The 27,635-nt window shown below is 32.5% G+C and overlaps 3 protein-coding genes and 1 long non-coding RNA gene across 5 annotated transcripts; 2 read left to right on the top strand and 2 right to left on the bottom strand.

Moving 5' to 3' along the window:
* Positions 1-5,290: 5,290 nt before the first annotated feature.
* On the bottom strand, positions 5,291-6,200 carry LOC139905915 (uncharacterized). Its single transcript, XR_011781043.1, has 2 exons — positions 6,061-6,200; positions 5,291-5,998 (listed from the first exon to the last, which is right to left on the bottom strand). It is a non-coding gene; the product is annotated as an uncharacterized lncRNA (long non-coding RNA).
* Positions 6,201-11,937: 5,737 nt separating this feature from the next.
* On the top strand, positions 11,938-13,921 carry LOC121121718 (uncharacterized). Its single transcript, XM_040716688.2, has one exon. The coding sequence runs from the start codon at positions 12,023-12,025 to the stop codon at positions 12,800-12,802; it is 780 nt and encodes a 259-aa protein (XP_040572622.1). The 5' UTR covers positions 11,938-12,022; the 3' UTR covers positions 12,803-13,921.
* Positions 13,262-16,029, bottom strand: LOC121121421 (uncharacterized). Of its 2 annotated transcripts, none has more exons than XM_040716346.2 (4): positions 15,716-16,029; positions 15,374-15,652; positions 14,728-15,140; positions 13,262-13,759 (listed from the first exon to the last, which is right to left on the bottom strand). In XM_040716346.2, the coding sequence occupies exons 1-4, from the start codon at positions 15,897-15,899 to the stop codon at positions 13,628-13,630; spliced, it is 1,008 nt and encodes a 335-aa protein (XP_040572280.1). In that variant the 5' UTR covers positions 15,900-16,029; the 3' UTR covers positions 13,262-13,627. The 2 variants fall into 2 exon arrangements, with proteins under 2 accessions (XP_040572280.1, XP_040572281.1); XM_040716347.2 differs by having other exon boundaries at positions 15,461-15,652; positions 15,716-16,006.
* A 4,689-nt stretch (positions 16,030-20,718) lies between these two features.
* Set2 (SET domain containing 2) lies at positions 20,719-27,281 on the top strand. The gene is made up of 7 exons (XM_071889809.1): positions 20,719-21,215; positions 21,314-22,891; positions 23,040-23,288; positions 23,350-23,551; positions 23,611-26,424; positions 26,609-26,917; positions 26,987-27,281. Exons 1-7 carry the CDS (start codon positions 20,719-20,721, stop codon positions 27,143-27,145), a joined length of 5,808 nt encoding a protein of 1,935 aa, XP_071745910.1. The 3' UTR covers positions 27,146-27,281.
* Positions 27,282-27,635: the final 354 nt, after the last annotated feature.

Genomic DNA, 27,635 nt, shown 5'->3' with positions numbered 1-27,635 from the left:
ACACTTTTGCAAAATGAAAACTCTACTTCTTCTACAAAATGCATCAATTGACGCCTAAGTAATTTCATAGCAACTAAAAGATACAAGATGCAGGAATAAAAAAAAATCATGTTTTATTAAATATGACAATCAGTTAAAAAGTAAAAGTAATTGTAGGGTGGACGTGGTTTCTTTCTGGAGGCAAGATTCTATCGTTATCCTGAAAATACAGTCCGTTGCTAACATATTTTGTCTGTCATAAAAGAATTCTAAATTAGTGCAATATTTGCAAATCAGATAATTGGAACTGGATGTATTCTGGAAAGCCCAACATTTTTTATACATTTACAAAATCCCCAATGACTAATGATTCAATTAGCTAATTATCCACAATTAAAAAATAGGATATGTTGATAATTTAATTTTGCATCTTTTTTCAATAAAAAGTTATTCAAAGAGAAACTAAAAAAAAAAAATATGTCACTGGCTATTAAAGTTCAGTGCATGGACGATAAGGGACGTCACCTATTGGATATGGTTTTCAGAACTATATAAAAGCAAAACTTTAAACATGTACTATCATTATGGAACAAAAATTAAAGCTTGTATGATTTATCAAATTTATTTTATTTCCTTTTAGAAAAAGGAGGTTTTGTTGAGGCAACCTGTAGGTAGTTTATAAAACGCCTCTTCCTGATAATTATTAAATGTTTTAATAAGAAGAATAGGAAATTAGGAAATGTATGTAGATTATAGGACAGGGGTAGGTAACCTTTGAGACATGGAGTGCCAACTTCAACATTTATAATCAATGGTTGTGCCACTATCAACAATAATGGTAAAAAAACACACAAACTATGTGTTCTAATTTGCGTGTACCAGTGAATATGCATCTGCGTTCCAGTAGGGGCACGTGTGCCATAGGTTGCCGACCCCTTTTATAGAATTTGCATACTCACTTGCTTGAATAATTCATATTATAGTACCAAAATCTTTGATATTATGATTAAATGAAGCTTCACGTTCTGAGTATGCATGTAATGTGTCGTTATATCATTATCGATAAATAATAAAGATATGTGAGTACCAGAGAAGAAGCCCAACCACAATAGTTCATTACGTAATTAAATGTGTTTTTAATGACATCCGCTTTGTACATACAATTGAACACCCTCCCCCTATTTTTCTCCTCCATATATACATTAGTATAAATGATAGACAACACTATAGTTTACCTACTGCTTACGTATAAACGCCATTAGAAATTAATTGGCTAAGGAATTGTAAGGTTAATTATGAGGCTCGAGTACTTTAATCATTTGGCTGACTTTGCTACAATGATTTATATTGGTGTTCCATGGAATTATAGAGAATGGGAACCCAAAACGTGCAAAAGGATTTAATTACAATCCTCGTTATTTTTAATCAGAAGGTTTCAATACGAAAAAAAATAAACAAGTTTTGTTTTATCGCATGCACGTCCTTACCTTTATTATATGACGCAACCTTTCATTATAAAAAAAAGATCTTAAAATCATCTGGTAGTTAGCCAAATAAGTCAATCATACCAACTGCTATATATCATCGTCATATTATTTCTTCACCCTTTTTAAAATGAATTACATATATATATATATATTTCGTAATATTAAAATCTATATAGTATTTTAGCCGAAACTGTATTATAATATATCTCAGTAATATTCAATTAAAAGCGTGGCTCGAAATTTGTATTTCTATATGATAGCCAAAATTTCTTCATATAAATAATTAGAAGGCCAATATTTGTTGAGGGATCAACAAGAAATTGTATTCATGTTCTTTTGGAAATGGAGCATAAGTTTAAAATAACTTGGTTTATTTATCAAAAAGAATACATTATGAAATAACCATGACGTATCAAACAAAAGGAGGTAATCGACAGCTGACAACAAGATACATAGGGTATTTTAGTGTTAGCGAGGTAACACCGTGCATGTCTCTAATTGTAACTGCAAAAAATGTAACCTTGCGTGTGTTCAATCTCCTCCGCGCTGGGGTTAGTGCTGAAAAGGCTGCACATACGCTTTGCATCTAAATACGACCTCCCTAGAGCAACAAAAGTCCATTATATCTCCCATATAGCCGAGAGGAATCAACATTTCTGTAGCAAAAATATGGCTTAATTCTCCACTGCCTCCTTGTGGCTCTCCTCCAGTCCAGGAGGTTGGCTGGAGGGGCTGTATCTCTCCCCCATTATCCAAATTTCCAAAAAATCTCATTCTTCAATTTTTTTTTCCAAAAAATTAATTATAAAGGAATCGCTTTGGATTTTTGGATTTTTTTTCTTCAAATAACGTAATAACTATAATCTGATTTTTGAATTTTTTTGTAGATGGATATGAATTTTCGAAATCTTTTCCAAACAATTTAATATTTCAAATTAAACTTTTTTGCAAAAATTTAATTATTTTATAGTTTTTTGTATTAACAGCTGTGGATTAAATTTTTTTTTTTTTTTTTTGGAAATTTAGTTTTTGGATTTTTTTTTAATGATTCAAAAAATCTGCGTATACCCCTTAGTTTGGAGTGTGTTGGAGAAGAATACACACACTACTCATCCAAATTTGGATTCTCTCTGAGCTGCCATCATGACTGCGTGGTACGCCATGATCACGGCCTTCATCTTCAAGAGCTACCAATATGTTCGCTGTTGTCTCGAAGCTATTGTTGCTGTTGAAGGAGAAGATATCACTATTAAAAAGCTTGGTGGAAGTATAAAATCAGTCCGAAAATGTCCTTTGACCTTGTATTTATATTGGCCTTCTTTTTCTTTATTTCCCCTCTTGAAGGAATTGAGTAATAAATTATGTAGATTTTTTTCCCCTTTTATATTCCCCTCATGCGGGGGAAAAAGATATTCCTGATCTTTAGAATTCATTGGATGTATTGTACACTATACAATGAACATGAATAGGAAAGAAGGGTAAAAGTTCACAGTCATGAAGCTCAGCAATTTTGGTGAGTTTAGTTTTAACACTCTATAAAAAAAAACAATAATGTATATTTATAGGTCAAAATACGATTTTTTTGTAAGTCCTTCTTCCTATTTCACTCCGACCTCAATATATTTTACATTATCACACACACACGCACTAAAAAAAGATAAATAAAATTTAATTCATTCATTTTGGCCCATAGTAACCTTGCAACCAGTATAATGTATAATCTACAAAAATATCAAAAGAAAAATCTCCTTATTTTGTATATAGGAATGAATGAATTAATAAATATGTAATAAATATCTTGATAACGTCATTGATCATCCTCATCAAAATGACTAATTTCGAATCTCATCGTTACTCATAGAAATAACTACTCACATAAACTTGTTGTAGGACGTAAGTACAACATAATATAATGCATAATTTGGAACAATGATGTTCGCATATTTTAACCTTCAAAGATATAACCTAGTTACCAGTTATCTTTATAAATTGATGTACATATTTGTGTACGCGTGGAAAGGTGAAAACATATTAAATATAGAATGCTAGAAGGTTAGGTAGATCAAACCGTGAAGCTTTCCATAATGGTGAGTTCAGAGCTTTTCAACAAAAGAATATTTAATGTTGGATCGCTCTACAAAAAACTAAGAAGACGGCAGTCTTATCAGTCCGATCCTAATAAAATGTGCAAAATTCTATGCAGCCTACACAATTGTTGGGTGTAAAGCGGCGAGGCCACAAAGTAATATTTGTGCCTTAAAGAGACTGTTGTGTCCATGACGAGGTTGGGAGATACCATCTACATATTTAGTACCAGGAATCCAGGACGACCAAGAGAAACGAGGAAGAGAAGACAAAGAGGAATAATGCAAGGATTGGTTCAATAGGAACACATGTATATTCTTGTTAGATATCTTAATCAACACTACTCTGATACATACATACAAGGCATGGCTATTTATACAAAGAATGACAAAGGCTTTACATAGATACAGACCACATCTTAAGAAATCATATTATTAATAATAAGAGGGCGAGATTAAAAGGGAAGGATAACCTTTTAACATACACCACAGAGACCCAAAGGAGTGTGGGAAACTAGGAGAATATCTTTGACTCTTCATAGCATGAATTAAATAGAAGATTCAGGGCGTCTGGCTAGAGGAGCTCTGCCCCCCCCAATTTTTATAACAAAACTTAATTTATGAAATTTAAGCTAATTTTACAGACAAAAAAATTCACAAAAATTTAATATTCTATGAAACGCTATGGATTTTTTAATTTTTTCTCCAAAAAATTTTATTTTTTAAATATAACTTTCCAATTTGCTTTCCAAAAAAATTAATTTTCTGTCAATAATTATGGTTTTATGAAATTTTTCTCCAAAAAATTCAATATTTGAAATTTTTGTTCAAAAAATGTTATAATAATTCCCCCCCCCAATATATTCCTACTGACGCCTCTCAGATAACAGATGAAATAATAAACAATAACTATTATTAATAATAAAATTTAAATAAATGGCGGTGACGACAAAAGAATTCTGATACATCACTAATACCTACGTCATTAAGTTAAATTAATATTACGTTTGTATGGCTGTTGAAAGATTGAATATTTGATCCTATGGTTGCTATTTATTGTAATAGGGTGTAAAATTCTCGGGGATAGATGATGGCTCGGGGAGTAAAATGCAAGGGGGTAGTCGTACAGAGGCGTAGGAGCCCTTGAATCGTCAGTGCTAGGACTGGTCTTATCTGTCATTTATGGTAACTACAACAGCTGAAATGACATAGATACTAACTTCGTCATTTCAACGCTTGAAGTTTTATCATAACCTTTTTCAAAGAGACATTATACCTATAGTTTAGAGTAAGATGTGTGTGGCTAGAAATTATAATTCTCATGTAATATACGTTCTATTAATAATTTATTTTTTTGTTTGTCTTAATATTCTTCATTCCTAGCTAGGAAGTCTGGAAGAGGGGGCTGATGAGGAAATCAGTCCTAGGCTGATCCAACTCTACAGGCATCATTATAGTTGATAATATTGTAGAGAAAAACGCGTGCAAGGAGGAGGGGAAAAAAAGACATATGGTATCATTGTTTAAAATACTGATGTGATTATCATCTGCCTGCTTTATTATGATTTTTGAGGGTATAACGAATGTATTTATTAGCAAAATGTTTAATGAAGATATACTACGTATAATTGACTTCGACGTTTTTTATCCGTTACAGTAGATTTGAAAACGTCACACTCCATGAAATTGTAATTCATTATGAACCTTATTCTCAGAATAATAGCTAATGAAACGACAAAGTAGAGTATTTGAAATATATTTGAAGCTCAAAGTTTAAAAAAGAAGGCTTTAATTAAATATAATCTACATACTAAAAAATAAACCATTAAACATTTAAGTTAAATATACAAAATTAAACAATTAAAATCATATAACTATTAATAATAATAAATTATAAATACAGAATATTGAAATAATAGATTGATCCAGATAATTTTTTCTTGTTTTAACATCGGAATTCAGTTAAATATGTCATAACTTTAGGTTGCAATACACAAGCGAGACGTGGAGTTTAATCAAAACGATAATCACCCCTCTTCTTCATGTGGAAGTTGTTATATACAATTGTGCACAGGATAGATATATCTCTACCGATGAGATCTAACTAATTATTAATAATAAAGTAAATGTCAAAATCATAAAATTAGACAATAAATATATTAATAAAAAAATGTTAGAAATAAATTCATCGTAAAGATTTAGAGCAAAAGCTAATTATGTATCCGGCGATATTACTCCCTATTAAGAGCATCAAAAAAGATTTCCCCCCGTTATTTAGGTATGCTTATATAACAACATACTATTATTATGAAGGATATACACAATTGTTAATTATAATGCAACACTCAATGTAACTACCCTCGTTGTTGTGACCATTTAAACAGTTGTTTTTGCCTTTTATGAGTTTTCTGAACGCCATTTTTTGGAGCCCATCAACCATAACTAAGCCTTAAGTGATAAAAAAGTAATATTTATTGACTATGTAATATTGGAAAACCTAATTATCATACCCAAGTCTTAAAGCGAAGTAAGTAGTCTCAGACAAACTAGTTGCAAACCATCCAAAGCTACTACCCCCGTTGTTGTGACCATTTAAGCAGTTGTTTTTGCCCTTTACTGAGTTGTGTATCATAATTCTTGACATGTTTAGCTAAAATAGAATCATATTTTATGGTTAGATTTTAAAAAAAATTGAATACTTACTGTGAGATAGTACAAAATTCAGAGTTCCATTTCGATATTCGTAAATACTTTTTACTGATAACTTGATCATCATTTGGTGTGGATGACTCAAAACATTTTTATATGTATTTCTATATATGACATCAGTACCAACATCCTCCATTAATTTAATGATGGTTCCTCGGGAACCAATATGTTTACCCTTGTATTTCTCCATAAATTTTTTGAACGTAGATGATTAGCAATGGATAAGGTTATATTACATGCAATATGCATCGTTGTGAGATCAAAGTTAAAGTCTGACATGATGTATTTATCATCAAATTGATTTTATAGATGAATATCCATACTCTTGTTATGAGATGAGGATAATGAGTGGCGTGTAATTTTAGACAGGGGACTAAAGGCACATTTATATCGACAAATCCGACAAACCATCTGTTTCTCATCCGGTAAGTATTTTCCAAATTCCTGGGCCTCCATTTTCATAAATCCAGACAGAAGGCGACGTTATTTTAGGCATTTTATTCAGTTCTCTATCGACTATCCCCATCTAATATTATTATATTAATATTGAATAATAAAGGCGGGAATGATAACGTTCATGATTGATAGAAGACGATGTATATTATTTAATCGATGATGCCATAAGTAATTCTTCTTTTCTCCTCGCACGCTTTTCTATTCTTACCAAAATTATCACCCTTAGGCATCATATCAATACGTGATAAACATTATTCAAAGTGATTTCCTTTTACAGAAGTTACAGGCTGAAGTCTGTTGTTAGAAAAGGTATTGCTCAGACGAGGTCCACTTCATTAGAAAGACCTTCAAATGCTTTTTGTATCCCCAGTCGTCCTTCACAATTTAATATTTCCCAAATCCATCAAATTCAAATCCGAACTGGATGGAGATCACAATTAGCATTTCCAAAATCCAGGAAGATGAGTTTTATGCACAACTTCTCTGTATTTTTGGATTTGTGAGAGGAAGCACTATTTTGTTGACAGGTATAAGCCTATTTTCTGATGTGGAATTACCACATAGCAAGATATATTTCCCTAAGATGGTGTTCATGTACACAATGCTGTTAATTTTGGCCTTCTGAAAGATCGGAGGCTGACAGCACTCCAGAAAATTACTGATTGTGGTTTAAGCGTCTAGCACATCCAGAGGGCATAGCCTTCAAGAAACCCCATCTACATTTGGATACACTGAAATTCTCCCTAATTTGGGAAGATGAAAACATTTCTATGAAGGTAGTGCCTGCCTGCTGAAATGCTGTCCCTAACAGCTTCATTCTGTGACTTCTACAAAAGAAGTTCATTTAAATAATTCGTTTTTGTCACATATTAATATATCCAGTGGTATTCATGCAAAATTTTGCCTGAATTGAGTGTATTTCTTCAAATTGGTAACACAGCTTGATCTAAAACTGTAGTTCTCAAACTTTTTACATTGTGTAGCACATGAGAAAATATCAGTATCTTTAAGTATCCCCATTATTTAGAATTTGAAATCTTTTGAAAGAATGTTGTGACTTGCTCATCATTTTTATAACCCACACACCCCCTTATTGCCTTGTCCACGCATCACGGATTGAGAACCATTGACCTAGAAATACATTCTAAAGTCTTTTATATTTTCCTAAATAATAATCTGCCAGTGTTTTGTAGTATCTCGGCGTTGTGGTCTCTGATGGAAAGAAGATGCCTCCGTTCTTTTTCAAGGCTGGACAGAAAATCGGCCAGGAGACCTACTATAAAGTACTTAGGTATACCATCTCACCATGGCTGAAGAACAACTACCCAGAGGGTAACTACGTGTTGACTTAGGAATGAGCCTCCTCTCACAAGTCCACCATGTGCCAAAAGTTCTGTGCAGATAACATGGATCGATTCTGCTCCAAAGAGATATGGGCCCTTCCTCACCAGATTTGAACACACTGGACTGTTCTATATGAGGCACTTTGGCGAGGGAAATCAACAGAACCTCACACCCAAATGTGGAATCACTGCAGTTCTCCATAGTGACTACATGGTACAACATGCTAGAGGAGTTTCCCATCAACTCCTCCATGGCCTTCAGGCGACGTGTAAAGGCTGTGATGGATAATGAAGGTGGCCATATTGAGTGAAACAAGTTTTGCAAAAACCTTGTCTCCATGTTTTCGTAACATTATTTCTTTGCCTTTTATTGAAAATATAAAATTGTTAATTATTTTCTAAATCCATCTCTTGAGTACACGTTTTGTTGCCCTACCTGCATTAGTCTGCGGCTTCTAGTTTAAGCTGGAGATTAAACTTTATGTGAAAAAAATAATAAAGTGTCAATTTCTTTCAAAGTTTAAATGATTTTATAATATTATGAATAATTTTAAATGAAATACTTGGGATGAGGATAATGAAATTATTGAAGATTCCATAGATGATGCATAAATTAATGGTGTAATTACCTCCACCTATAAAGTTGTTTTTCCCGCTGCTTGTTTGTTTGTTTGTTAGTCACCAGGATTACAACAAAAGCTTCGTTTCAAACTTGGTACAAAGATTATTTATGGTCACAGTAAGAGGCCATTAAATTTTGAAAGGTCAAGGTAAAAGTTCAAGGGAACACAAAACGTAAAAATGCATAATCGACCATAACTTTGGAAAAAATTGAGAAACAAATTCAATTTGATTTGAGGTGGAGGTTTTGCGGTCTACTGTTCTACTATTCTAGTGTATTGCTATTTTAATGCAAATGACTAAAATATGACTATTATTTGCCATATTATAAAATTCAAATACCCATAGTTATATTACTTATAAATATATGTATAATAACCGTGAAGTTTTAATAGTTCAAAATCAAATGATATGATCAATTAATAGTTGAGCAATAGAATGACGAATGTTGTAATCAAATAAGGGATTTTAAGGAAAATAAATTGCAACTTGTACATCCTATATGTATACTGTAGAGTTTAAGTATATAAATATATTATGTATAACATATAGCTAACAGGATGAAATAATGTTCTATTAACATGTACGAATATATGTATGTATTGAATTTCAAAATATTATTAAATTTCTATGTTGTATACGCATTTTTAATATTTAAAAAGGTATATTTCGTAGCATGCCTATATATATATAAATAAGAGTATCTATATAAACAGGCCTATCTCTCCTCACACACAAAGAACTTTGAAATATGTAAAGAGAGAGAAAAACTCAAAAATGTAATGTTGGAAGAAAGTTGATAAAAAAAAGCTTCGACAAGGGAACCAAGTATGTACTAAAGATACTTTTTTATTTTTCTATACCAAAATCCCGTCCATAACAATAATGCCAGGTCAAAGAGTGACTTCGCACAGAAAAAAATATATACACCTATCAAAATCTCTTTTTTCCTTTGGGTTTAGATCAGTGATTCTCATAGAGCTACACGGATTAAGTATAAGTAAAATTTATAGAATTAAAATGACGTTGTTTGTAAGTGCAATCTCAAGAGGGGTTTTTGTTTTCCAAAGCTTCTTTATTATTCTATTCTTGAAGAGAGAACAATAAATAAAAAGTAATCACTATTGAGGGTAAGAAACTCTGAGGATTTGTTGTGGAGTTATAAGTTGAAGTCCTTGTGGGACTCGGAGTAAAATTGAAGATTGACATCGTTGTAATTCCTGCATATACATTGCTATATCAGGGGCGTCCCAGGATTATATACATAATATATATTGGGGAGTTGGAGGCTACATCCCTGCAGACAGTCCAGTAGATAGCGAGTGGAGTTTGTGTTTATTTATCTCATCTAATGAAACATAATGACAGCTAAACTTCTATCCTCGCAAACCTTCCTCAATTAGTAAGGATGACCACGTTTATTTTCGGTTTCTTTTTTTAACATACAGGCATTGTATACTATTTGAATCTCTGTTTATATTTCCATCTCTATGAGCGCTCGGGAATCGAACCTACGTACATTGAATTAAATAGAATAATTTATCCAGAGCGCGTTGTCCATTGAACTACGTTGCTCCACCGAGCAACTAATTTTGCTCGAATATTTGGGTCTATGATTTTTTAAAGGATTTTTTTAATGATATTTATTATTAAAGACATTTCTTGATTACCTTGATAACCTCACAAAGCCTTAAACTATGCATTCTGGATCCCCGATTGGGAATCACTGATTTAGAGTCTCATTATTAAATACTAATCAATATGTTCGAAATAAATGTTGGATAAATAAAGGGAAAGTTTTACTTTATTGACTACAACTCATAAACTTTGAAGGATAATTACATAATAGATAAATACTTTAAAAAATTGTATAGTTTAAATAGATATTATATTGAATTAATTGTGTTAAAGTTTACTCTACGTGCCAATTCCTCATTGACCATTTCCCAAAAAGTAAACGGTTGAACTCTAATGCAACATTGGAATAAAAGGATGTACGTCTATAAGTATTTTTAGTACTCTATATCATGAATTTTTAATGGATAATTATTTATCATTGTCCTTGAAATAAGTTTCTAACTCATACATACTTAGTAATTAGCATGTTGCATTGCTGCATGCTACTCAAAACATTCTACGTCTCGATCGGAGTAATAAAAAAGAAGAGACAGAAAATTATATATTACAGATGTTTTAAGACAAATCGAAAAAATATATTTATTTACTCACTTTTAGTCATATACTTAGGACGTACATGCTAGATCGTATTTGCTTGTAATAGTGGACATTCTGTACACAATATGCAAAAGCTTCATCGAGCATCACTTTTGTTTAATGTGTAGTATCATTCAAAAGATGCTGGACTCCTATTTAGGTTCAAATGAATCCTACCAGTTAATGATACTCCTCTATAACTACCAACAAAGTTATATATGGAATGAACATGCCTGCTATGTTGAGTACAAATTGTAACTTGTACAAGCAGATTGTACTAGTTGCAACGACAAAATGAGAGAAAGCTTTTCAAATGAAGAGTTTACAGTACTCACAATTAATGTTATTTAATTAGATCTTTGGTATGTCAAAGAAGTAAATTTTAACTTGTCTGATGAAAATTAATAATTAATTAATGGATGAGTATACTATGACGCAATGGAATTCAGCGACCCTTATAGTTCCATCTATCCCTTGTGAATATAAAATAATTAAGTAATTTTATCTGATCAAATAAAATGATATTAGTATCAACTAGTAATTGGTTATTAAACGGAATAAAGTGTTATGATTGTAACTTGTACAATCACCACGTACAAGTTACAACTTGTATGCAAGACCTAGGTACATCCTTAACACTTATAAAACACTTGTGAATGAAAAATTAAGAGTCACACGCACATCCATGCGTAAAAACGAAGATAATATATTAATTCATATAATTTTTGCTTTCATAATATCTCTCATGTCATTCATACAAAATTTAATAAATATACATTTAAGCTCAACTTTCCTCAAAGGAAATCCAGGTGCCTACATTAACTCTATGGATTAAAATGACCCCTGGCCCCAATTTCTCAAGGGTGGAGATAAAAAAATAAGTGGGACAACAACCACTTTTTATCAACATTAAATTTAAAAATAAATACGTACATACATACTCGGTAACTCAGTCGTCATATCCACCATACAATATACGAATGCAATCCCTTTTATAATATGTAAGTACCTACCTACTTACGATAAAACACTTCAGCGTGCCTTCATAAAAAATTTGTTCACGCAATGTATCCTTAGAGGAATACAAATTTTTAGTAATTAAACAACGTTTCATGAGGATCCATCCGTCATGTCCATGTATAGTAATTTTAATCGAAGGCTCCCATCATGGAAGAATAACGACGAAGATGAAGAAGACAAGTTTTTTTCTTCCCGATATTGGGATGAATTTAAGAGACGCAGTAAGAGAATGACTGAAGAAACAAATGAAATTTGGCAAAATATGGACGACTCTCGTCGTCTTGCGTCTTCGTCCATGTCCATGATGTCTTCATCCATGGAAAAAAAACGTTCACCAAAAGACTATGGAAAAATATCGTCAGGGAATAATAATCCTAGCAATAGCAAGAGAAAAGATGGCGATGATGTAATGAAAAAGAAAGATGATGAACCTTCATGGAGAAGAAGTCAGAGTCTAAACAGAAATGAGTCTGGCTTGGGAGGGAATTATAAACGTAAAATACGTTTTGGGGATGAAGAGACGAAACCCGAATCCTCATCAAAGGCAAATGAGAGTACAAATAATATAAAGGATAGCAATATGGAAATGGGACAGATTAAAGATGATGACGAATGTTTTGAAGTGACCATAGACGTTTCAACATACACTCCAAATGAATTAAAAATCAGTGTGGGCTCCAATCGGATTCTTATCATTGAAGGAAAACATGAGGATGAGCGTGTCTCCCGTACTTTTAATAGAAAATTTTCATTGCCATATAATTGTTTGATCGAGAAAATTGTTCCAACTCTCAGGACCTCAAAGCAAAAACTCGTTATTTGGATACCAAAAAGTTCGGAGGAAATTGATATGGAATCAAAGCAAGTACCCCTTATAGTGAAAGATTAAGGCTTTTCTCTTATAATTAAATAGCTCATAATACATCATCATAACCTATGTTCGGCACAACTTGATGCTAAGTATTAAATGGAATTATTAGTTTATAATCAAAATGTCAGATAGATTCGTCAAATTTGAACACTATCCGAAAAATTATAATAACTACTTCTTTGCAACTTGGGTCAAATGCAAAAACATTTACCTACAACAATGTGGGAGCGTTCTACGTGATTTGAGAAATATTGTGGCTTATATTGATAAAAACATTTTTTTAATACAAGAGTATGTTGAATGTTAAGTTTAGTTCTTCTAATCATAATTATTTATGAAAGAAAACATATGCTCCCTTTTAGAGACATATTTCTTTTGCAATACTACTATGAATCAAAACATCAAATAAAGTAAGTGTAATAGGACTCCAACATAATGCATCTAAAGATCGATTTCTAGTCAATGAGATGGAAATAATTTCTGAAAACAAACGTTTAGTATAATTATTCGTTTCTTAACCATTATACAAAGATTATTAAAGTATATAAATTACATTATCATGATAAAATAAAAATAAATAAATTACATTAATAAAAATATCACAACTAAAATGGCTGATAATTAGACTAGCAATGATTGTTAAAAAATGTTTCCAATACAAAACTCAATTTAAAAAAAGAAGGCTTTTGAAGAATTTTATATCACCTGGGTGAATACTGAGCTGCTGAATAAAAAGAGACAATAAAATACAAGTGGAAGAATTCATCCTTTTTAAAAACGACATAAAAATGAAAATATTCGAGGCTATAGTGATCATCAATCCTTCTATGCACTTAATTCAAACTAATTGAGTGAAGATGTTTCTCCAAGTTTGGGACTTATCATTTTCCGAGGTAGTGGTGGTGGAGGAGGAGGAGTGGGAGGAGTACCAACGGGCTTTTCTTTAACAGTCGCTGGTTTTACTTTTGTATCAACCTTTGGAGGGAAAAAAATATCATATCAAAAATTGAGAAATGGAACAATAAACTAATATTATTATAAATATTTTATGTGAATTTTATCCTTATTAAAACATAATATTTCACCACTAATACATAGTTTAGAATAAATAAAAATGGCTAAGTTTACTTTTAACAATTTTATATTTATCTTATTGAAGTAAAAATATAAAAAAGTAGCTAAAACTGTCTCTAAATGAAATATTATCTTAATTGTACAATGTACAATCTCATAATAAAATAAGTAAATCAAGTCGATCTATCTTAAATTTAAATGCCATTCACAGAAGCAATGTCAAGCTTCATAACAACTCTCATCAGAGCTCATTTACTTGACAAACTTAGATCATCAAATACTTTTTTTTTCAGTAAGCGAAGCCTATTGATAAATTGGCTAACCGACTTATTATAGCCGCCAGGTAATAATTAACCAACATTTTGTCGATTACTATCAATAGGTAGATATTATAATATCCCTTGATTTGTAACAAATAAATAAAAACGATTTTAAAAAGCTCTATATGTACATAAAAAGAAAAAAAATACTTAAAACCAATGTTTCGAAACGAATCATTAGACAAAAAAAACAAAAAACGATATAATAAACTACCAAATGATTTTCTAACTTTAAATACCTTACACATGAGATTTAACTCTTATTAGAAATAAATGAGTTTATCCCAATACAAATAATTAATGAACTTGTTAAAAGTTGCCCCATAGACTTTGAGGGGGGAGCAATTAATTGATAATCAGACGTTTATTCATACAAATAATCGGTATCAAATATTCGGATCAGTCGCACCCTACATTCAAAAATTTTTGTCTAATAAACTCATATCAATATAATGAATTGGTATCTTAAATACTGAAAATATATCATTTTAAATGTAACTATCCACTGAGAGAGAAGATTTAAACAAAGTGATACTAATGTAATCTCACCTCTTTAGTCTTGAAAGGTGATAAGGGTAAAGATTTGACTCCCCTCCCTTCATTCACACATTGATAAGTGACACCTCCATCCTCGGACGTAAGTTTCAAAGCAACTAGTAGGTGTTTCAGTCCATCAAAAATAATGTTGAAATGATGATTCTTTGATGAAGTTAAACTTCCCTTCAATGACACAAAGTCTTCCTCCATTTGATTTACCTTGAGTTCGCCAATACGGATAGTGTGAAAAATGGACTTTCTTAATCCCCTTATAAAAGAAAGAAACCCTTTTCTCATATTCATTAATTTAGTGAAAACACCTAGAGTAAATAAATGAAATCCGCGAACTAGAAAGGAGCTTTTGGTTTTTTTTGCATCATTTGTATCCTTTGGTATGTCCGTATTTATCTCAGATATTTCCACAACTATGTATAAAAAAGAAGCATGAATATTCTGGCCTTTAAAATGACTTAAAAAGTATGCTAGTTTCATGCTACATAAAATGTACAAAATGTCAAATTTACTTAATTCTACAAAAAATTGATACGAAAATGAAGATGAGAAGATAAAGAGAGTTCCTATGATTTGACCTTACTCAGTGGTAAAAGATAAGGGGAGTCGAGTCTAGGATTCACACCTAATCCCAATATAATCTCACCTCCACTAAAAGGCACAAAGGGCCTTTCCACAATCCTTAAAACCCATTCAATAATTTTGAGTGAGAAACGCCCCAATGGATTCGTACCCAAATTGTTGCGACTTTGTGCAAAAAATTCTGTTGATCGCTCTCGAAGAGCTCCTACGACGACACTGAGGCGTTCAGTTAGAATTGGATACCTGGACGTCAATCCAAGAACCAGAGTTTGTGCCAGGGAATCAGTTTCGAGGATGCGATGACGGATCCAATCTTTAATGGGCTGTAGGCGACGACTCAAAACTACAATAATATGGAAGGCTCTAGATTAGAAAAGAAAGAAAGAGGAGAGACACAAAAGATTACAGGTCGGAGTCATCCTTCCAAGAATCACAAATGTACGACGTAGGAAGGCAAATGATGTTTCAAATACTTTGGAGAATAGAGAAATGAGGAAAGAGGGAAGGAAGGAATGGGAGTGAACAGCAACATCTTGAACGATGGGTAACATCCAGATTGCTTCAAGGGATTTAAAGGGCCCTGTCATCATGATATCCAACGATTTAAATTCTTTCCCGGGAGGATTAATTGCTGTTAAAGGGCAGAAGGAAGAAGAAAAGGAAAGAGTTATAAAGAGAGAAAAAGAAAATATTTTTCTTAAGAACGTAGCTAAGAAAATTAACTTAAAAAAGAGAAGAGTCATAAGGGGCAGTCACTCAACCTCGTGTAGGAAGACTTGTATTTTTTAGCCTTAAAATCCAAATTGCAAAACCAGAGAGAAGGGCTAAACCTATGTATGGACAGGGAAGTATAGAACAGAGATAAATTATTCCGGAAGGTAGGAAGATGCAGTGACTTATAGCTTGATTCCAAATGGGGGTGTTAACTAGTAGTAAGAGTGGATCCTTCCTATAATTGGGAACAATTCAAACTTAAGTTTGATATCTATATAAATTGTTTCCAAGACATTCAAGACTGTTAAGGCATTTATATTCCTTTCAACAGTAGGACAGGAAGCGTTGGAAGTGCACAGAAGCTTCGATCTATCAGACGCCGAGAGATTCAATTACAAGGTGGTCAGAGGAAAGTTCGAGGAGTATTTCAGAACAAAGAAGAACGTAATATTTGAATCCTATATGTTCTGGTTCGTCTGAAAAGGAGGTATAGAAACTTGGGAGGACTTCTATTTGGGGATGAGGCAAACGTCTGCAAATTGCGATTTTGCATCTCAGCGGTACAGACACAAATTATTATTATCTATAACGGACTCTCAGATGGACTTGAAGAAGAGTTGCTCTCTAGGACAGAGCTGACATAGATTGTATGCTTAAGGGAAATGCGACTGTATGAGAGTAGTGAGAAAAATTGAGGAATAGCAGTCAAGGGTAGTTAAAATTTTGATAATGAACATCATTGAGTAGTTCGGGAATAAAACATAACACGGTTTCAAACACCGCGGATTTTGTATAACGCAGTGTTTGGAATTATTCTGACTCCTTGTCCATCCTTGTTAAAAAAACTATATGTTGAATTATACAAGAATTTTTGTAGTTGATGCATGAGACCTACTCAAAAATATGCTTTTTTGAATTTTGGTATGTTCCCGAATTTTTTTCCATGCTTTAAGATATGAGAAGCTCGAAAATCATTTTTTTACGGATCGAAGTATGTCTTATACTATACCTTATTTCATCGGTCCTAAAGTTTTTCCAAAGTGCATTTTTTGCTGATTTTGCGTAGTTTTTTGGGACACACCATTAAATGCCAAAAAAAAAAGAAGATATTAAACTAAAATATAACCATTTTTGAATAGTAATTTATATATATTTTATTATATCAGTATCAAGATTATCCAGTGAAATGAAGGTAAAGATAAACATCTAAGTGCGCGGACCGTAGTACTAAAATTGTATATGCCATCTATAAATGTTATTTTCTCTTATTTTCTTAGCCATTTTTTGCGGAAAAGATATTAATATTTTCGAAATAATTTTTTATTTCAGAATAATATTTGAAAATCAGAATGATATAGCTTTTATATTATTTTACATAATTTCTTAGACTTCTATTACTAAAAATGTAAAATTACAACAAGAAGTTATTGAAAGTATACTTTTCAATAGGTACAATATATTTATATTCATACAATAGAAGTGTATAATTCTGGATAGAGTCTCCTGTAAGTATTGTATATGATACTTAGACTAAAAACTTTAGCTGATTATTTATTGTACAAACTTGCAATTAAAAAGGTTGCTGAATAAATATTGGTTCCGAATATTTTAATATTACAGTAGTGAAATGACCAGATTATCAAGTAATTTCCCGATTAAGATTAAATTTTACAATGATCTTGTCGGGAATAAATTATGTTAAATAATTTATAATGAATAAAATAATTTTTATTGTCCTAAGTCCTAACCATACTAGAAAAGCAAAAGAAAAATAGTAATAAGTGTACTTCGAAAAATAATTTCTCACATTTTACAGGTTTAGTACTAAAAAAAGTCCCCGTACAACGCGGATTTTTCTTGTTTCAATATTAGAAATGCCCCCTCCCCCCCTGAAAAAAAAAATTGAGCAAAATATGAACTCACTGAATGTATACAATTCAAAAATCAAATAGATGAATGTTAAACTGTATTCTCAAGTAAACTTTTAAAAACTGCTGAATTAATTATTTAAACTGATGAATTTGCTCTTCAAAAATTAAGTATCAACTTCAGATCGTGTTTGTACAAGATTATGTAAAAAGTTTATTCAAATAATATGAAAAATTATATCGTTGATTGATTTTTGAACAATAATGTTATTAATTCAAAACTTCATACAGACTGTATCGATTGTCCATATCCACAATTCATGAACTTTAAAAGGATCAAAATATTACTTTTAAGTAATTATATTTAATTGAGCGGGGAGTTAGTAAAGTCGCATGTATTTACGGACGGTGTTGAATGGATTTGGAATTAAAATGAATTCACTTCAAATAATATTAAATATTCCTCCATTAATGTTTCATTAATAATGTAATTAATTCATTGAGATGAGCAAGATTTTCTTATGTTAGATGCCGAAAAGGAACCAATTAGAAACATCAGTCCGACTGTATCAATTTTCTATATCTCTATCGTATCTATGAGCTTAAAAGGATCAAAATAATTGAATTTTTAGTAATGATGCACGTCTAATTCTCATGAAGTAATAACCATGTCTCATAACTAAGCAAGAAGTCAGATGTGTAACGTATTTAAACACAGAGTCGGATGTACTTGGAAAATAAAGAATATGCATATTTATACATGATTTAGATTATAAATTTTTAAATAGCTGGATTCCAAGCCGGGATCTTTAAATATTATAAATCCAACCTCAAGAAACAATACGAATCATACTTTATAAATTAAATTTTATTGTTTTAGTTCCTAAAATAAAATATCAAGATAAACTATTTCATTAAATCAACACACAATATATAATAATCAATTATTCTTAATCTTCAATATGGAAATAAGAAATTGTTTTACGATGTAATAACAAATTTTTAATGCATATTATGGTGAGATATATAAAAAATAAGGCAATAGTGGATGAAACTTTTGCAGATAGTAAGGTTGAACAGTCGTTGATCCCATTTTGGCATTCAATAGTTCACTTAATATGAAGAAAAAAAGGGTTTTTATTGTTATAAATCTTGGTTGTTTAGGCCCCAAAAATGGTTGACATCAACAATTTTGACGTCGCGTGGAAGCCCTAGAGCATATTAAAAATCGAGCTTCAAAAGAAAGTAAAATTTAAAATAAATAAAGACAAAAAATTCGGAAAATATTTAAAGTTCAAAATATCCTATCTATAAAAACCTGGAATCAAGAAAAATGTATTAATACTATATATATATATATGTGTGCTAAAGAAAGAGGCGACAAACATATAAATGAAGAAATATAATTATCACATTAAATTATCATAGGTTTGAAATTATTTACTATATTTTGTTGATCTTTGTTGATGCGCATTGTTAAGAATGGGATTTTTGGTACAGAAAAATAACAGTGAGTCTCTTTATCCCCCTTCTAAAACCGACACAGATTGAAAATCAAAATAGTCACCTAAATAAGACTAAATTTAGTTCTCAAAACAGAGTCTAGATGAATTCCAAAATAATTCATGTAGCTTTATGAGACCATCTACAATTTGCACATCTTTTAGCGTCCTAGACAAAAAGTTGTAATTTATGCAACTCGAATAATGATATTCTTGTGATTACTACTACTAAGAATGGAATGTCAAATGATGAAAGTCATCAATAGCATCATAATTGAAGGAGACGCCATTTAAAGGGCTTAAAGTTGATATTTTTACTATATGAAATGGACAAATTTCCAAAAACCTTGATAGATCTACATCAAATACCTTGATGAATAAAACAAGACATACATTTGCATAGGATACTAGATAATGCTACATAGTAAACACTGATATTTGAATTAAATCAAAGTTATATTTAATTATTTACTGAAAAACCTTAAAAAACGTTAGATTTGTAGAACTTTTTTTTGATGAATTAAGGACGAAAATAATATGATAATTAGAGATAAATGTCTTATTCTTTAAATATTATAGTTAATTTTTATCTAAAATTTACAAATACGATTGTCCCAGGATTGTATAACTATATGATAACATTTTTAATACATTTTAGGGTCTTATATTTAATAAAACAAGGTAATTGAGCAATAAAAATTCTATAGACAGTAAGACTTAAGTCCTTCTATTTGTTGGTACCATTTTAACAAGTTTAATAGTTGACTCTTTTCCTTAATATTAATAGAAAAAGGGTTTTGATTGTTATAAAACTTTGTATTTTAGACACTCAAAATGGACGATATCAAAATTGTGACGTCACATGAAAACGCTCTATTCAAAGAACTTTGTAAGTCTGGAAAGGGATATGCATACTAATGCTATTGTGTTCTCAGCTCCCTCTCAGCAACTTCAAGCTGTATGTATAATAATAATAATGAATTTAGGTACTTAAGATTCTTATGATCATTAATTAATGGATTGAGGGAAATGTCTGTTTTTCCTTTTGTGCCTCTGTTTGTTTTCTTTTTCTTTCCTTTTTCCTTTTTTTTCTTTTCTTTTCTTCTCGTTGGTGTTGTGGATGCTGTTGTTGTTGTTTACTGTGGTTGAGTGGAATCGAGCCAGATTGAGCTAGAGCTTTGTGAATTCTTCCAGGTCCATCGGCCATCGCTTCATGACTCGATCCTTCCAAAAAGGAGAACCGAGGAGGGGGTAAAGTAGTAAAGGATCTCTTGGAGGCCTCTTCCACATGATTCCACTCCTGACCTGCCCTAGTAGCTCCAATAATGAAACGGAGTGAGAATGCTCCGGCGGCTTCTCCTGGAGGAATGGTACTTCGCCGACGAAGTAAGACTTTAATTACAGATGAGTTGAAAGCTCCGGTTCGGAAGAGAGGTCTCTCTCTCACACGACCCCCAAAGGCTCCGAAAAAGCCACGTCAGATGTCATTAGAGGAAGAGAAAGATCCAGATCAGGACCAGGACTCTGATTCTTCTCATCTCCAAGTCATGGCCATATCCATTCACAGAACAGAAATCCCTACCCCTCGAATTCCGCCACCTCCAAATCAAAATAATGAAGTGAAACATCCTGACGAAGAGCCAAGTCTCATATCTGGAGCAACTCGGAGGACCAGACGCTCAAATTCCCTCACCCCTGTCATTGGAGCTTCAAAGAAAACTTTGGGCTTGAATCGACGAGTCAATATCCCTAAAAAAGAAGACTTGCAACAGCATTCAACTACTAATACCACTAACCATATGACTCAGACCTCTGCGCTAGAGTCAAAAAAAGGTCCAATCCCATTAATTAATGAAAATAATAAAGACCCTCATACAGATGCATTTAAAGAGAATAATGTGGATGCGTCCTGTAATCTAGACTCACCAAAAAAGAAGATGCTTTAGATGAGAAGAAAACCTGTGAGGATACAAATTCTGATAATACAACATCTTCAGAAGATTCAGAAATCCAAGGTACGGATAAACATATTTGCTCAGAAGATACGTCTGAGTTGACTCAATCGGTGTCAAATATTTTAACTCATAATCCAAAGGACTCAACCCCGACTCATTCAGTTTCACAGAGTGATTTGAATACAGAGGATAGTCAAAATTCCAATGAGCCCAGTGAAAATAGTTTAAAATTAGATTCTGATATGTCTTTTAAAATATTAGATACCAATAAGGGAGGCAGTGTTAATGTGAAGACTGATGAATACCTACATAATTCAGAGAAGAGTAACATTAATCTAACCAATGTCTCTGATTTTTCGAAGGAAAAGTTAAATCACAATTCCAATGAGCCTAAGCTACAAAATAATATTCTAGAGACTCTAAATGTTTCTACACATTCTTCATTAGTGAAAACTAAACCAGGCAATCACATAGATAGCTCTACTCATTTCAGTAATTTACGAGTCAAATCACCTCCGATATCTACTGGGGAATGTGATTATAAATGTGATCTCGAGAACGTTAAATTAAAACAAAAAGATGAAGATACATCTGGAAAAACTGTTAAATACGATGGACCATCGTTATCCCCATCAAAAAGTGAGAAAGAGACTCAATGTACTGAATGGAAATCCCAAAACATTTATTCACTATGTGATCTTGAGCGCAATACAAAACTTATTGATAGAAATATTAGTCATAATTCTAATGATCATACCCAATTATGTCTCAATAATCATGATGATATTGAATATGATGTTAGATCCCCCAAAACAACCCAAGATACGTCCATCATCAAACAGGAGCCAACAACTGATGTAACAGTTCCGAGTTGTGATAGTAATGTCCCTCAAGAATTATCTTCAATCACGAAAGAGGAAGTTACTGAGCCTTTAGTGTCATCTAATGTTTCTACCATACTCCCCTCAAAGACTAAGAGGACTCGATGTAAACAAAAATCCACTGCATCTAAAGAAGATGGCGAAAGTGATCCAATTCCAGTTAAAAGATCATTAAGATCAATGACTATTAGTAATGCTAATCAAAATTCTAATGTACCTAGTCCTAAGACAGAAAATGAGGATAGTGGTAAGGCTATGTCTACAATTCTCAAGAAAGAAAGTGCTCCCGTTAAAAGAAAATATAGAAGAAGAAAAGTAGTCAATCAAAATATTGAGGGCCAAAAAGATATAAAAGGTAAAAAACCTGGACGAAAACCTCGAGCTCGAAATTTAAAACGGCCCCTTAATAAAAATACAACCAAGAACTCATATAAATCTTCGGCAAAGATCAAGTCTGTTAGTGAAGTATATAATAATGCTGCCTCAGATCATAGTAGTGATGAGCCCCTTGTTCCTTTAAACGGATCCAAAGCTCTAACAAATGATACAATTCAAAATGCTGTAATCGCTGATCTCAAAGATCCTCAAGCTGTGAAAGAAGAAATAAAACAAAGATTAAGTTCATTTGAACATATCAAAGAAAATATATTTATTTGTGAAAGGTATGTCATTTTATTATTATCTCTAAATAGTATTAACATATATAATTTCATAGTATATATTAAAATGAAGCTAATTTGTTCTCTTGATCCCAATTTTTTTCTTAGGGATATGATATTTTTACATAGATATTAATATTTTTATTTATAGGCGTTCTAATAAGCAAAGCCGTGGCATGGAGTGTGACTGTTCCTTAACTAAGGAAGAAATTTCACTGAACAAGAGAGGTTGTGGTGAAAATTGCCTCAATCGATTACTAAAGATTGAGTGTAGCAAGTTGTGTTCTCTTGGCAAATTATGTGGAAATAAGAAGTTTCAAAGTTCGGATAATGCACCTGTGGAAGTATTCAAGACCAATTGTAAAGGATTCGGAATTCGAGCCACTGCTAACATACCTGGGTAAGTTTATCTTCAGCATAAATATTGGCTCCTGTAACTTTTTTTTATGACTGTTCTACAGGGATACTTTTATCATGGAATACGTGGGCGAAGTCTTGGATGCGAAGCAGTTTCGTAAAAGAGCTAAAAGATACGCTAAAGAGGATGTTCGTCATTTTTATTTTATGGCTCTTTCTACTGAAAATTGCATTGATGCTGGTTCCAAAGGAAATATATCTAGATTTATCAATCATAGCTGCTCTCCTAATTCTGAGACTCAAAAGGTATGAAAAGTTTACTTATTTAAAAAAAATAATCAATTAACGTTAATTTACTTTATTAGTGGATGGTTGATGGTGGGATGCGAATAGGTTTCTTCACGAAAAGAAAAGTTTCGAGTGGAGAAGAGATAACTTTCGATTACAAGTACGAGCGGTATGGCCAGGAGGCACAAGAATGTTTGTGTGAGGCAGAAAACTGCCGTGGATGGCTCGGAGGAGAGCCATTAAAAGGGGGAGAGGATGTTGAAGAAGAGGATGAAGATGATTTGGAAGAGGATGACTACTGGTCATCTTCAGAAGAAGAATGCCAACCTGACGAGGAACCTCGTGCTCTTTCTCCTCTAGCACCTTTAGAACATTCTGTCGTAGTTGAAGAAACAAGTAAAAATGACGAAGAAGAGCAGAAGGACATGGACTTTGTTTTGCATCAACAAAACGTTGACATTTCCGAGGAAGACAAAACCATTGTTCCAACTGAGGTGGTTCCTGCTCCTAAAAAAAGAAGGCGTCGTAGAAGATCACCTCGCAAAATTAAAAATTATGAAGATGTTGAAGACGAAGATGAGATCGAAAAACTCAAATCCACTGGGATTCGTACAAAGAATCATACTGTTGAGCTTTCTAGAATAATGGTTCGAACTACTGACACATATAGTCGAAGTATTCTCGCTGAACTTCTTCAGAATGCTGATACGCCATGTAAAAGATTATTTATGGATTACTATGGACTGAGAATTTTATATGGATGGATGTCGGAAAATGTGTGGACTGATTTGCGTGAATTAGATCTCAAAATTCAAATTTTGAACATTCTAGTCCTTTTGGGAATACCACATAAAACCATGCTTGTAGATTGTAAAATTTGGTCTTTAGTTAGTGCTTGGGCTTGTGGGAAACTTGGTGAAGCCTCTGAAGACAACTCCGAATTAAATTCAGGTTACACTTCTCCGGTTAACAATGAATTACTCACAAATGATCTGCAACAGTCACTGCCGTCATGTAATAGTTTAAAGAAAGAAAATATAACCTTAGATAATGAGAAGGTCGAATCTGATAATGATCCATCTTCATCTACTGCATCATCAATTGAGGATATAGATTCTTTAAAATTGGAGGAATTAAATAAAACTGCAAATAATGTAGTTGATTCTCCTATAAAAGAAGAAAAAGATGATAAAGTTATCCAATCGTCTGAAGATAAGGATCTTCATAAAACCTTTAGTGATCAGCCCACTCTTAAGGAAGAAGTATTCCAAGCAGATATACAACCTATTACCAAAGCTACACCAAGTCTAGATGATGATATTTCGAAGAAATCGAATGAGGAAATAGATAATAGATGTAAATTAATTATAGAAAAGTCATCAACACTGATAGACTCTTGGAAGTCTTTAAAAGAAGTGTTTAAGATTCCTAAAAAAGATAGAATTGCTCTCAGAGCTGAGCATGAACGAGAAGCTGACCAAGCTGCATCTCAAATTCCTTCAACTCCCGTTATCAACTCCTCTGTACCATCAGTCAGGAATGCTATCACAACGATTATTACCAACAATGCTTGCGTGACTATTCCTCAAGGTAGCACTCCATCCGCAAATGGTAATTTATTGATAAAAAATTCTGGCTACTTTGCTAACCGTACTCCTGAGCCAACTGTTAGCAAAAGGTTGTGTTCTAGATGGGATGATCGTAGTGGAAAACTTCACCGTAATAAAATAAGTAGAGAAGAGCGGCGGCAATTATTTGCTCTCCGAGTGAAGCAGCAAGAAGAGGAAAAGAAAAAACGTGAACTCTTATTGGAACATCATAGGAATAAATGCTTTTACCTGAATCTTCCTTCTGATGAAACACCCATGTTTCCTCATTATCCTGACTTTGTTTTTAATCCTGAGGATGGTAATTGGTATCAAATGCCAGAACCTTATCCTAGAGTCAATGTAACTTGGGGATATGCAACGATGGCAGAATTACCTTCTGAAGCTTATCAGGGTGGAGATGAACCTCTACCTAATAGAGCCTACCTTTATCCCCCTGGGGTCGTCCCTGTTTCTTATTTATATGGAATTCCTTTGACAACTCCTGAAGACTATTATAAGCAATTAGAACTACAACAACAGCCTCCCTCAATCCCTAATTCTGAGATTGATTCAAGTCAATTTCCTGAACAGGTTCCTATGGAAACCGTACGGAAATCTCCTTGTTCGAATAATACAGGTCTTTCTAAATTAAAACGACCTGATGAAGTGCCTAAATTGGAATCATCTGAAAATTTTACCAATGTTTCTTCTTCCCCGACACCTTTCCACTTAGAACACAGTAATGAAGTTATGTCTGAACCTTTGGAAACTTTGGATCCCAGTGTTCCCAAACAGACAACTGAATTGCCAGTCAGTATAACTAAGTCATCAACAGTATCCTCTAGTAGTACATCAAAAAAACAACGCGCTGAAATAATAATCAAATTACCTCCCAAGTGGAAAATGGCTCTTGATCCCAATGGTCGACCTTATTTTTACAATTTATTTACAAAGTGCACTCAATGGGAACCACCGTCCCATAGTGCTGAGGATAAATCGGAAAGTGACGTAGGGGAGTCAGCTGATGTAGTAGAAATTGACACTTTATCGACAGATTCAGATGAAGATAATGGAGAAGAAGAGGGTGAAGAATCCGACGAAGATGATGACGATGAAAGTGATGAAGAGAATTCAGCTCCAACTAGTGGAAATCAGTCAGAGTGCCGAGTTGATGAAATGGCCTCTGATTTAAGTGGAAAGGAAAAAGAAATATTACTACAACTTCCTAAGAAAAAGACCAAAGAAGAACGTCAACATGAAAGACGACAAAAACGTGAAAGGGATAGAGAAAAAACGAGAATATGAACGCAAGAGGAGGCGAGAGAGACATGGTAAACATCGAAGGGATGGATTAGTTCAAGAGTTCTTTATTCCAGTAAGTTTGATAATTTAAATTTGTTCCTTAATATATCTGTGCATATCATGTTTAACTTACAGCGACGTTCCGATAGTGAAAAAAGGGAAGTAATGGCGAATAGAGAAATAAAAGAAAGACTTCAAAATAGGGAAAAAACATCAATTAAATGAACGACTCTCTGTGAATCGAGATATCCAAGATAAGAAAAGTATCAATTCCAATAACAATGATACGAGTTCGGTATCTGGTGGTTCTTCGGCTCTTTCAACCAGTGCTTTACCTTCAACGTTTGATTCAGACAAAGAAAAGAAGTACAAAGATCGATTTCTAAAAGAAACATCAAAAGTTATTGTTAAGGTTCTTGATCCATATAGGAGATCAGATGCTCCTAATGGTCAAATAAAGTCTGTCGAAGATTTCAAACATTTAGCTAGAAAGGTAATAATATTTTATTGAATATAATAGCTTCAGTGTGATTCAATTATTTATATTTTTTATTTTGTTTAGTTGACTAATTTTGTTATGACAAAAGAACTGAAACATTGCCCTAAGATTGAAGATTTGAAGTGTTCGGAGTCTGTCAAGAAAAAAGCTGCAGAATTTGTTAAAAAGTATATGTCCAAATTTGGGGATGTATACAAACGATCTCCACAGCCTGGAATGTAATCATCATTTTTTATAATATATATATATATATAGACATATATATGATACTTACTCTACGCTAAAACTTTTATTTGTTTTTATTTAGTTTATTTTCGTCTTCACATTTTTGTGAAGTTAATAAAGAACATATCTCTTATTCTCATTATTTTAGAGATGCACTTGCTTAGTTCATGGAACAAGCCCCTACTCTTGAGAGTCTTAAAATATTGGAATTGCATTTGAGTTGAATGAATGCACTGTTATGTATTTTAAATTGATTTTTTCATTAATTTACATCTAAATTTTGAATAGCATTAATTTATTATAATTATTATTTGACAATAAATATTGTGTAAAGACTTATATATTCAAATGCTGTTAATCATCCATTCATATTGTCTTTTTAATTTATGATCATCAGTTTTTAGTTCCTTTTGCTTGTGGTAAATAAGGTATCTTCTATATAATTTTCAGATTTTAACTTGTTCACCTCAGAGTGAGTAGAATCCAG

This window comes from Lepeophtheirus salmonis, chromosome 7 (genome assembly GCF_016086655.4).
Source record: "Lepeophtheirus salmonis chromosome 7, UVic_Lsal_1.4, whole genome shotgun sequence".
Taxonomy (NCBI): Eukaryota; Metazoa; Arthropoda; class Copepoda; order Siphonostomatoida; family Caligidae; genus Lepeophtheirus; species Lepeophtheirus salmonis.
This window is presented reverse-complemented; position numbering and strand designations above follow the sequence as displayed.

Bases quoted from the DNA above. Each gene is read 5' to 3' on its own strand.
- LOC121121718 (XM_040716688.2), top strand. From the start codon at position 12,023: ATGTCCATGTATAGTAATTTTAATCGAAGGCTCCCATCATGGAAGAAT.
- LOC121121421 (XM_040716346.2), bottom strand. From the start codon at position 15,899: ATGATGACAGGGCCCTTTAAATCCCTTGAAGCAATCTGGATGTTACCC. The intron at 15,141-15,373 runs GTGAGATTATAT...TTTTATACATAG, and splicing joins CTTTGTGCCTTTTAGTGGAG to TTGTGGAAATATCTGAGATA. The intron at 13,760-14,727 runs GTGAGATTACAT...TTCCCTCCAAAG, and splicing joins CACCTTTCAAGACTAAAGAG to GTTGATACAAAAGTAAAACC.
- Set2 (XM_071889809.1), top strand. From the start codon at position 20,719: ATGAAACGGAGTGAGAATGCTCCGGCGGCTTCTCCTGGAGGAATGGTA. The intron at 22,892-23,039 runs GTATGTCATTTT...TTTTATTTATAG, and splicing joins AATATATTTATTTGTGAAAG to GCGTTCTAATAAGCAAAGCC. The intron at 26,918-26,986 runs GTAATAATATTT...TATTTTGTTTAG, and splicing joins TCAAACATTTAGCTAGAAAG to TTGACTAATTTTGTTATGAC.